Source organism: Artemia franciscana, chromosome 1 (assembly GCF_032884065.1).
Source record: "Artemia franciscana chromosome 1, ASM3288406v1, whole genome shotgun sequence".
NCBI classification, from domain to species: Eukaryota; Metazoa; Arthropoda; class Branchiopoda; order Anostraca; family Artemiidae; genus Artemia; species Artemia franciscana.
This window is the reverse complement of record NC_088863.1, coordinates 67241458-67254133: the sequence shown is the minus strand read 5'-3', so window position 1 is coordinate 67254133 and position 12676 is coordinate 67241458. Positions and strand designations below refer to the sequence as shown.

Sequence of the window (12676 nt, the reverse complement as noted above, 5' to 3'; positions counted from 1 at the left end):
GTTTTTTTAGTTTTTTTTTTTACTTATGTCCTGGTCGTCATTTATACTCCCTGTGTCCCGGTGCTTTGTTGATGGTGATTGCTAATCGAACATTCCTTGTGTCCCGGTCGCTTTCTCTTTGAGTGTCCCGGTCGTCATTTATATTCCCTATGTGGCGGTGGCCCGGTCGTCATTTGTGTCCCGATGTCCCGGTTTGTAATTTCGTTAGTCGAAGAGTCGACACAGAAACATGACTACACCTGATCTACAGACAGACAACTTATTTTTATATATATAGATACTAGCTGTTGGGGTGGCGCTTCGCGCCACCCCAACACCTAGTTGGTGGGGCGCTTCGCGCCCCCCCCAAGCCCCCCCGCGTGCGTAAGTCGTTACGCGCCATATTAGTTACGCGCCATTGTAGCTGTGTCCCTGTGTCCCACCTGTGAATAGAGATAGATATAAATATATATTTTTAACTACGTAAAACATGCGAATATACAACATTCTTCGCTGTCCCATTGTCTGTGCATATAAATAGCATTTATATTTATATGTCTGTGCATATACAAAGCCTTATGTACTAATAATGACGTCATATGCAAACGCTCTTTTTACAAACAAACAAACATGCATACACACAACTCGCTTCGCGCCACCCCAACACCTAGTTGGTGGGGCGCTTCGCGCCCCCCTCAAGCCCCCCCGCGCACGTAAGTCGTTACGCGCCATATTAGTTACGCGCCATTGTAGCTGTGTCCCACCTTTGAATAGAGATATATATAAATATATATTTTTAACTACGTAAAACATGCGAATATACAACATTCTTCGCTGTCCCATTGTCTGTGCATATAAATAGCATTTATATTCCCTGTGTCCCGGTCGTCATTTGTGTCCTAGTGTCCCAGTTTGTATTTTCTCTTTGAGTGTCCCGGTCGTCATTTATATTCCCTGTGTCCCAGTGTCCCGGTTGTCATTTGTGTCCCGGTCTGTAATTTCTATTCAAACAATCCCTGTGTCTCAGTCGTCAATTATATATCCCGCCTGTGCCCCCGGCATCCCCGTTGTAGTTGTTTCCCTGCGTCCCGGTCGTCATTTATATTCCCGGTCGTGATTTGTGTCCGGGTGTCCCAGTCTGTAATTTTTCTTTGAGGTTCCTGGTCGTCATTTATATTCCCTCTGTGTCGGTCGTCATTTGTGTCCCGGTCTGTAATTTATCTTTGAGTGTTTTTTCTTTTTAGTTTTTTTAGTTTTTTACATTTTTTGAGTTTTTTTTTCTTCTTTATTTTTCAGCGTCACTATGAAGTACATATCGCCGAAATTTTGTTTTTTATCTTAAATCTGGTAGGCATTGATGACCTTATCCAAGTCAAAATCCCAAACCCAATCATCATCGCTATCATTTTCAGTTTTGATATGTTTTGACTCTCGCTTTCCAGGTGGATTTTCATCTAACTGCGCGGTTTTGCGTTCTTTAGCCATAAGCCTGTTTTCTTGCTGTTCTTGTGATTCCTCGGCACGCTTTCTTTTCTTACTTTCTCTAACAGCTGCAAGCCTGTTTTCTTGCTGTTCTTGTGATTCCTCGGCACGCTTTCTTTTCTTACTTTCTCTATCAGCAGCAAGTTTTCTAGTGATTGCCCTTGAGCTTTGTTGATGGTGGTTGCAAATGCTAATCGAATTGGGAATTGCAATCTTTTAAATTGAAAAAGCAGATCCGTTGGAATCATGGGAATGCGAGGAATAAGAACAGCCTCACCCTCATAAGGCCCTGTCAAGATTGTGGCCTCTATTAGGTTTTCCATTGTTTTTTTTACGGCAAGTCGCGTGCCATTGCAAAGCTTTGGTGGGTTGATATTTCTTAAAAGTATTATTGGTACGCCTATTTTTAGTTGTAGCACGTGTGGTGGAAACCCTGAAGGATCTATGGAATTTAAAAATTCAGATGGATAATTAACCGCTTCATTTGGTTCCAAAATACAAATTAACTGCGTAAAACTTGCGAATATACAACATTCTTCGCTGTCCAATTGTCGCTGCATATAAATAGATTGTCAGGTTTACCGACCCTCGAACATGCAACGTACAATTGTCCATGGGAAAAACAATCAGTATTAAGATCAATACCACATTTTTCTAATGATTGACCTTGAGCTTTGTTAATGGTGATTGCAAATGCTAATCGAATTGGGAATTGCAATCTTTTAAATTGAAAAGGCAGATCCGTTGGAATCATGGGAATGCAAGGAATAAGAACAGCCTCACCCTCAAAAGGCCCTGTCAAGATTGTGGCCTCTATTAGGTTTTCCATTGTTTTTTTTTACGGCAAGTCGAGTGCCATTGCAAAGCTTTGGTGGGTTTATATTTCTTAAAAGTATTATTGGTACGCCTATTTTTAGTTGTAGCACGTGTGGTGGAAACCCTGAAAGATCTATGGAATTTAAAAATTCAGATGGATAATTAACCGCTTCATTTGGTTCCAAAACTGTGTCGACTGACTTGTAAAGGACTCTCTGGTCTTGAATCTTGGTCAAAACAATATTGTTGATTTCGTGGACGTCTATATTTTATATATATATAGAAGATATAATCTGGCGTAACGGACAGACAACTTATTTTTATATAGATAGATATCTATATTCACAGGTGGGACACAGGGACACAACTACAATGGCGCGTAACTAATATGGCACGTAACGACTTATGCACGCGGGGGGGGGGGGGGCGTGAAACGCCCCCACCGACTAGGTGTTGGTGTGGCACGAAGCGCCACCAAAAGCTAGTTTGGCTATATATTTGCAAATTAGGGGGAGGGGTGTCAGGATAAAGTAACCTAAATCAGCCTAAACTTATCCTGACCCCTCCCCCTTACCTACAAGTATAAAATTATACAAGGCAAACTCATTTTGTTCCCTGTCATTTGTCTTTGTGGCTATGGAATTCTTTTTCATTGGTCTTCTCGAGTGTGTTCTGAATAATAAAGGAGTATAATTTATTTTTTTTTAAACCAAGAATACAAAATGTAAAACACAAAGAGGTTCTTTATATTCTAGTTAGTTATATTTCACTATAATAGGCACACCTTCTAAAGAATCAACGGACAAAGTCGATCAACCAAAGGAAATTGTTCGCTAAAATGTACTGCTAATTTTCATGATCAGAAAGTTTCAAAAATAAAACAGCTAGGAATATTCAGCAAAAAAAAACATCGTGAAGAACAGATTGAGGTCAACAATGGGAGACATAAGACTTGACCATCTCATGCTTATGATGTCAGAAAAAGACATGATGACCAAGATCGACCTCTACCCTCTTGTAGACGAGTGGAAAGTTGTAAAGCAGCCCCGGCTTAGAATTTAGCTGATTCATTCGTACAGGTTTGATCATGTGTCTTATCTTTTTGATCGTTTAAAACTATGATATATGAAATGGTTTTCTTTCGAGTTTAAATTTCAACAAAGGGTGCCGACATCTGCAGATTTTTTTTTTCGTTGGCACTTGCCTAAGATTCGTTGGTATACCTCAGGCGTTCCCCCCAAAGGTGAAAGGCTAGTGAAGTCCCTGTAAATACATCAACAAAGGCAGCGACTTGGCAGTTTTTTGCTTGCAGTCCAAAATCAGTGATATCGATGAAGTTGTACAATATCAGGCTGGAAGATACGCAAGCAGTAATGAAGCTGTGTGGCGAATTCTTTCATTTCCGATACATGAATGAAGTCCAGCAGTTATTCACTTAGCGGTGAATCTACAGAATGGTCAACGTGTTTGTTTTTTGGATGCCAGTGTGCAACAAAAGCCCTGAATCCACCGGCTACAACGTTACTTCTTTCTTCGCGTTATGTCAAAATGATTCTTTTGCAAAAAGACTGCTGTATTCTGAAGTCCCTACGTATTACACATGGAATGTCAATAATAAATCATTTGAACGTCGAAAACGGGGTGATTCAGTCGACGACTAAACTAATATATTCAAAAAAACCACGATATTCGAAAGCTATACACCATTCACCCCAATCAAGGTGAATGCTTCTTTTTCCGCCTGCTTTTGGTGAATGAACCCGGCCTGACGTCCTTTGAGCATTTTAGAACTGTAAATGGGACTATACATGACACTTACCGTAGTGCATGCCAAGCTCTGAATTTATTGGAGAACCACCAACACTGGGATAACTGCATCAATGACGCGTGCAAGACGTTAACTCCAAGTCAAGTTCGTGCATTCTTTTCGATCATATTGACAGCTTGCTCTACTTCATCTCCTACAGAGTCATGGGAGAAACACAAATCGCAAATGGCCGATGATGTACTCCACCGAATACGGTTAAAGAGGTAAGATATGACCTTGGATCTTACAACAGAAATTTATAACTGCGCTTTAGTTACGATTGAAGATTTATGCTTGTGTATGGCAACAAACTTCTCAAGAATTTGGGAATGCCTTCACCTAATCGTACTGCTGCTATATCTACATGTGTAGAATTAGATCGTGAATAAAGTTACAACCCGAATGATCTATTTTTGTATGTACAAACAAATATTTCTAACTTAACATCTGAAGAAAAAGGTATTTATGATCAGATAATACAAATCACAAATGGCCAGATAATAAATTGTGTAGATAACCAAGTTGGAGAAATATCCTTCTTGGATGCGCCAGGAGGTACTGGTAAAACGTTTCTAATTAGATTGATTCTGGCATTGATTTGATCCAAAAATAACATAGCGTTGGCCCTTGAGTCGTCTGGAATAGCTGCAACATTGCTGCCTGGTGGCAGAACTGCTCATTCCGCTTTGAAACTACCTCTGAATATGGAATCAACAGAAACTCCCACGTGCATCGTTTCCAAATCATTTGGGATGGGTGAAGTATTGCAGCAATGCAAACTTATTGCTTGGGACGAGTGCACAATGGCGCAAAAAAAATTACTCGAGGCTCTCGAGCGATCATTGCGAGATTTGCGAGGAAATTCCAAACCTTTTGGCAGCACATTAATATTGCTTGCTTGAGATTTCAGGCAAACTTTATCTGTTATTCTTAGATGAACACCTGCGGACGAAATGAATGCTTGCCTGAAAATTCTAATTTATGGAAACACGTAAAGACATTAAAAATAACCTTAAATATGCGTGTCCGATTGCAAAAAAATCACTCTGGTGAACTATTTTCAGATCAATTGCTGGCAATCGGAAACGGAAAGCTCCCAGTTGAATCAATTTCAGGTAGTACACAACTGCCTCCTGTAATTTAGCGACCTCAAAAATGATTTGGTTGAAAAGGTATTTCCGAATATTCTAACCAATTACAAAAATCATAAATGGCTAAGTGAACGAGCGATTCTAAAAATAAGATTCTAAGGATTCGAGACCAGGCAGTCATTTACAAGTCAGTCGACACAGTTCTGGAATCAAATGAAGCGGTTAACTATCCCTCAGAAATTTTTAAACTCGTTGGATCTCCCAGAGTTTCCACCGCATGTGCTGCAACTAAAAATACGAGTACCAATAATCCTGTTGTGAAATATTAGCCCACGGAAGCTTTGCAACGGCACGCAACTTGCCGTAAAAAAACAATGGGAAAAGTAATAGAGGCAACAATCTTGACAGGACCTTTTGAGGGTGAGGCTGTTCTCATTACTGACATTCCCATGATTCCAATGGATCTGCCTTTCCAATTTAAAAGATTGGAATTCTCAATTTGATTAGCATTTGCAAACACCATAAAGAAAGCTCAAGGCCAATCACTATAAAATCCGGTATAGATCTGAATACGGATTGTTTTTCACATGGACAATTATATGTTTCAGGTTAAAGAGTCGGTAAACCTGACAGTCCATTTATATGCACAGACAATGGGACAGCGAAGAATATTATATATCCGTAAGTTTTATGCAATTAAAAATTAGCACCTTGCATACGTGTTGCTGAGGCGCGTATTACTACAGCAACGAGTGACAGGGATGTTACAACCTGTTGCCGGGGCGCCAAAAAATGCTGACACCCCACGTGTTACTGGCTTGCCACGCGTTGCTGTGGCGCACAGCACCACGACGACGCGTGCCGAACTAGCTGACCCCGTGGCTGGGGTCAGCTAGTTCAACTTAAAACCGTAGGGTTAGGGGGTGGATAAAGTTTTGCTCTCATCATGGGTTATATATAGAATATCTTGAATTGGTTTGATGAGGTTATCGTGAAACAAATTACCGTGTTTCTCCAACAGTCCCGTTATTAGGATCTTAAAACTACCACTCTGTAAATCAATCATTTCAACAAAGATGCCACCGATCAATCGCTTTTTGTTATATATCTTGAGTTCTCTTGTGGTTATTTCAGACGATACTAAGTCTTTCAACTCCAGTTTTCTACCACTCCCAAGTTTATTGAACCAGTGGTTAGCTTTTCTCAATTGGAACTCAATATTTTTGACATCAGGATCGACTATACTAAATAGAGTATTATAAATCGGTTTCATAGTATGGCCTGTTTTAGTAGAATATTTTTCTTTCCCAACTACCGCTGTTACATAGGTAGCTAATCATGGTCACAGCTACCGCTGCAATGATGATTCACTTGGCTTAACTCAAAAGTGTGTTAATTCTGTTTCAGATTTGATACCTCTCGTTTGCTTTTGCAATAATGTCATTGGTTACGTTCTAAAATTACGTCCTCTTAACGTCTTGGCTCGAAATGGTAGCATTTCTCTAGACATTATAAGCGATTTCTGAGCAACGAAAATTGAATTTGATTGCTTTTTCGTCAGGAAGTATGTCACTTATTCCTCGCTTATTCTCCAGCCCTTTTCATTCGCTTCGTTTCTAAGCAATCGTTAAAACTTTATATTATAGTACAATAATGTTATCTTCTCCTTTTCTTAGATAACAAAGAAATAATCAGAGACGACTTTGTACCATGCACTGGTTTACCTACACTTCCCACGACTGAGATTCCAAGAACAGATACTGACCTTTTATTTGTTATTGACCAGTTCACATTTTCCAATGAAGAAGTCCAACGACAAACTGAGCTCGCAGGGTAGGTTTTACTGTTATTTACTGTTATTGTTACATGTATGTTGGTAGAACAAGTATGGTCAGAGCAATACATGAATAAAAATACATGAATAGAAAGTTGAATGTATCCATTCTGTATCCAAAGTATGTCCTTTGTATCCATTAGTATCTTTATTCGGTAATAATCAAAATACACTACTAACTAAAAAAGGAACTGTTTTTTATTTAGTATATACATGAAAGCAATTGTATGTGTGTGTTATTGCATTTTTGATTGCTTGTCCGCAAACTTTTTTTTTCAAAAAATGAGCTATTAATTGCGAAGGTGCTTTGGAATTAAAAAGAACCCATATGAATTATGAGAGTGACAATCCTCCACAACACAAATATGTTCTTTTTTGAATTTATTGGACTACTTCTGGGCTATTAGCAACCCTTCAAGAAAGTTTCTTATTTATTTTCAAGTATTCCAGATCAAAAGTGGTTATAGATGGTACGGGAGTAAATCTTTAATCTCCCAAGAACACCTTGAGATATGCAGTTGAAACTTTCAGTGTTGGCCCGGGATTAACTAAAAAATTCGTATTTGAAAAATACCTCCCAAATACCTGCAGAAAACTCTCTTTCCTACAAAGTGTTTACAGCAATAATGTTATTTTAACTTTTTTTCCATTCGGGAAACCAAACATAAGACTTAAAAAGCTGTTTGAGCTTAAATTGAGAAATTTGAGATTGGAGACGCTTGACTGGAGAAATCCTGAAAATAATATGTAACACTACTTGTAATGCGGATGTTTATTCAGTGTTGCTATAAAATAAACCTAGCAGATCAGTTGATCCTAAGAATTTTCTTTTTTTTTGGGGGGGGAGGGGGATGTATTCTAAAATTGAGGAAAACCTTTCACTTTGAGGTTTGTAGTGTCAATATAGAAGAAGTCAGCACACATCAAAATATGAAATAATAATTAAAACTACGAAAACGTTTACTACAACGAAAATTGTTTAAGCTAAATTAGCCTTAAATATAAAGAAATTGGAAGAGAGTCCCAGACTCCGGCAGACTTAGGAGTCATGCAGGACAATTAAGGAAAGTAACAAGAATTCTGTTAGCTTTGTTTTGCATTAGGGCCTACTTGAAAAATTTTAAAATGAATGAAGTATATATTTAGGTAAAAGCAGGACACTCTCTTTTCCTACTAATGAATGATAGATAATGTTAGTACCTAAAAAGGTACTAAAATCAAATTATGTGCAAAAATTTACTGACTTCTTGGACAGGGAAAGACAACTAAGAGCCTTTTCAATGAGTTTATTATTTTCTGCAGTGTACTTATTCTCTGCTCCTAATCGTATTTTGTTGTGCTGATTTTGTGTTTTCTTTGAAGTATGAGTTTTTCAAAACTAATTCATGGAAATAGTACAAGTCAGTTTTCTTATTATGTAAATTCTCTCAAAGTTTATTGCCTGTTTTTCATTTAAGATTTCTCGCACTTGATTTAAACATTGGAATTACCACGAGCCAAATGGAAGTCTTGTCCAGCCTAGATGGAAGTGTAATAGTACCTCAAAGTGCTAACAAAGCCCAACTAGCCTGCTCAATCCGAAATACGGTCATATGTGAGTAAATATTCTTGATAAACTGTACTAATAACTTCGTTCATTCTAATATTTTCCAGTTCTCACATCCTATTACCACCAGCCGTCGCAAATCGTTGTCTGCTAGTTTGGTATTCTTGGCGGTTATGAATCTATATATATATATATAAAAATAAGTTGTCTGTCGGTGTGTCTGTCTGTCAGGTGACGTCATGTTTCTGTGTCGACTGACGTCATGAAGTTAGTTGTCGTCATTTTTGCTATGACGGTGACGTCATTAAAGATATTTAGGACATATATGTTCACGTAGAAATCTATTAATGTTTAAGTTTAACATGACTGATGAACTTACAATGGCAAAAGCCGATGAAGATGCTCAAAGAGTCTATGCCAAAAAACTTGCTGCTGATAGAGAAATTCAGAAAAGAAAGCGTGCCGAGGAATCAAAAGAACAGCAAGGAAACAGGCTTGAGGCTAAAGAACGCAAAACCGCGCAGTTAGATGAAGATCCACCTGGACAGCGAGAGTCAAAACATATCAAAACTGAAAATGATAGCGATGATGATTGGGTTTGGGATTTTGACTTGGATATGGTCATCAATGCCTACCAGATTTTAGTTAACAGACCGGGACACAAATGACGACCGGGACAGAGGGAATATAAATAACGACCGGGACACTCAAAGAGAAATTACAGACTGGGATACCGGGACACAAATGACGACCGGGACATAGGGAATATAAATGACGACCAGGACACAGGTATTTAAGAATATCGTTCAAAGACAAATTTTTAATTGTAAGAAGACCGTTGAAAGAGAAATTTCTAATTGTAAAATGACTGAAGAACCTACAATGGCAACACCCGAGGAAGCTGCTCAAAACGAATGTATTCAAGCCAAAGTAGCTGAGTTGGTAAAGCGTTATGTTTCAGGTTCTAGGTCCGAGAGGCTCCAGGTTTGAACCTTGGCTTTAGCATTAATACAAAAGAAGAAAAAAACTAAAAAAGGTAAAAACTACAAAAAAACTAAAAAGAAAATATATATATCTATCTATATATATAAAAATAAGTTGTCTGTCTGTGTGTCTGTCAGGTGACGTCATGTTTCTGTGTCGACTGACGTCATGAAGTTAGTTGTCGTCATTTTTGTTATGAAGGTGACGTCATTAATGATATTTAAGACATGCGTTCACGGAAAAATGTTTAATTGTAAAATGACTGAAGAACCTGCAATGGCAACAGCCGAGGAAGCTGCTCAAAGATTCTATGCCAAAAAACTTGCTGCTGATAGAGAAAGTAAGAAAAGAAAGCGTGCCGAGTAATCACAAGAACAGCAAGAAAACAGGCTTGCAGCTGATAGAGAAAGTAAGAAAAGAAAGCGTGCCGAGGAATCACAAGAACAGCAAGAAAACAGGCTTGCGGCTAAAGAACGCAAAACCGCGCAGTTAGATGAAAATCCACCTGGAAAGCGAGAGTAAAAACATATCAAAACTGAAAATGATAGCGATGATGATTGGGTTTGGGATTTTGACTTGGATAAGGTCATCAATGCCTACCAGATTTAAGTTAAAAAAAAAAGGTTCGGCGATATGCACTTCATAGTGACGCTGAAAAATAAAGAAGAAAAGAAAACTGAAAAAATGTAAAAAACTAAAAAAAAATAAAAAGAAAAAACACTCAAAGATAAATTACAGACCGGGACACAAATGAAGACCGACACAGAGGGAATATAAAGGACGACCGGGAACCTCAAAGACAAATTACAGACTGGGAATGACGACCGGGACGCAGGGACACAACTACAACGGGGACGCCGGGGGCACAGGCGGGATATATAATTGACGACTGAGACACAGGGATTGTTTGAATAGAAATCACAGACCGGGACACCGGGACACAAATGACGACCGAGACACTGGGACACGGGGAATATAAATGACGACCGGGACACTCAAAGAGAAATTACAAACTGGGACACCAGGACACAAATGACGACCGGGAGACAGGGAATATAAATGCTATTTATATGCACAGACAATGGGACAGCGAAGAATGTTGTATATTCGCATGTTTTACGTAGTTAAAATATATATTTATATCTATCTCTATTCACAGGTGGGACACAGGGACACAGCTACAATGGCGCGTAACTAATATGGCGCGTAACGACTTACGCGCGCGGGGGGGCTTGGGGGGCGCGAAGCGCCCCGCCAACTAGGTGTTGGGGTGGCGCGAAGCGCCAACCCAACAGCTAGTATTTTATAATACTCATGTATTTCATTGTTAATGCTGATAGCAATTCTTGTCTATTTTTATTTTCATTTTACTATTATGGTTTCTTTAATTATTTTTTTTTAACAACCATATGTTGTTGTTGTTTTTTGAAAACTTACTTTTTTAGTCCTGCATTGTTTCATAGCTATGAATTTTAAAGTGTAATTTAAATCTAAATAGTGACGAAGACTATACACTGCCTTTCCATATCATCCAAACACAACTTAGAAACAATAGAGAAATTTTTCAAGACAGTGGGATTCAATTCAGTGAATATTTTAGCCCTATGTCCAACTTCCGTCTTCAGCACAACACCAGCATGTATATATATATATATATATATATATATATATATATATATATATATATATATATATATATATATATATATATATATATATATATATATATATAGAACAGACGAAAAACCCAGGCTTCTATGTATGGATTCTCATATGTTTATACAACGGAAATGTGATAATTTTTAACTGTGTAAAACTTGTGGATATACAACATTCTTTGCTGTTCCATTGTCTATGCATATAAATAGATTGTCCGGTTTACCGACTCTTGAGCATGCAACATATAATTGTCAATGGGAAAAACAATCCGTATTAAGATCTATACCATATTCTTCTAATGATTGCCCTTGAACTTTGTTGTTGGTGATTGCAAATACTAATCGAACTGGGAATTGCAATCTTCTAAATTGAAAAGGCAGATCCGTTGCAATTACGGGAATGCAATGAATAAGAACAACCCCACCCTCAGAAAGTAGGCATTAAATGACCTTGATCTTCGATTTGGGCCCCAAACGACGTCATTTGGAAACATGAGTTATAAATCCTCATGTTTGATAAAAAACGATTCAATTCAGACATATACCCAGTAAGCAAAGTTTTCAATGGCTCTGGTGGAGCCAGTTGAGGAAGCTTAACTTTTCCTGAGGCGCAACACATTCACATTGTTTCACCATTAAATTTCAAGATTTTGCAATAAAGACAAATTTCAGACGTAGTCCCGATTTGAATATGTTGACTCAAGCTATAATCATCGGAAGGGCAGTACTTGAACGTCAGTAAATTATACACGCATTACTTTTGTAATACAGTGACACGCCTTCTTTTTTTACTATCTCTGTCATCTGCAAGCCTGGTTTCGTGTTGCTCTAGTAGTTCCTCGACACATCTTCTTTTTTACCTTCTCTTTCAGCATCAACTCTGGTTTCGCATTGCTCTCGTGGTTCCTCGACACACCTTTGATTTTTACTATTTCTATTAGCCGCTAGCCTGGTTTCGCGTTGCTCTGGTAGTTCCTCGACACGTCTTCTTATTTACTTTCTGTTTCAGCATCAAGTCTGGTTTCGCGTTACTCTTGTGGCTCCTCGGAACACCTTTGGTTTTTACTATTTCTATTAGCTGCTAGCCTGGTTTCGCGTTGCTCTGGTAGTTCCTCAACACGTCTTCTTTTGTACTCTCTCTTCCAGCATCAAGTCTGGTTTTGTGTTGCTCTCGTGGCTCCTCGACACACGTTTGGTTTTTACTATTTATATTAGCCAATAGCCTGGTATCGCTTTGCTCTGGTAGTTCCTCGACACGCCTTCTTTTTTTACTTTCTCTGTCAACTGCAAGTCTGGTTTCGCGTTGCTCTCGTGGTTCCTCGACACGCCTTCGTTGACGTAAATGGGAAATTCCTAATATGGCCCTTTCTCTTCGAGCCGCAAGCCTGGTTTTGAGTTGCTCCAGTGTTTCGTCCTGGTGTTCAACTTTTGGTAACATATTAGGATAATTTCGTTTTGACATTAATTGACAGTTCGAAA

At 38.6% G+C, this 12676-nt stretch overlaps 1 protein-coding gene across 2 annotated transcripts in view; it reads left to right on the top strand.

The window, feature by feature from the left end:
• Positions 1–12676, top strand: part of LOC136033098 (uncharacterized) — a 127146-nt gene that overhangs the window by 95285 nt on the left and 19185 nt on the right. For both annotated transcript variants that reach the window (XM_065713711.1, XM_065713721.1), the window contains exons 10-11: positions 6852–7008; positions 8467–8603. In XM_065713711.1, coding sequence (XP_065569783.1) covers positions 6852–7008; positions 8467–8603 — 294 coding nt within the window. The remainder of the gene's footprint in view (positions 1–6851; positions 7009–8466; positions 8604–12676) is intronic.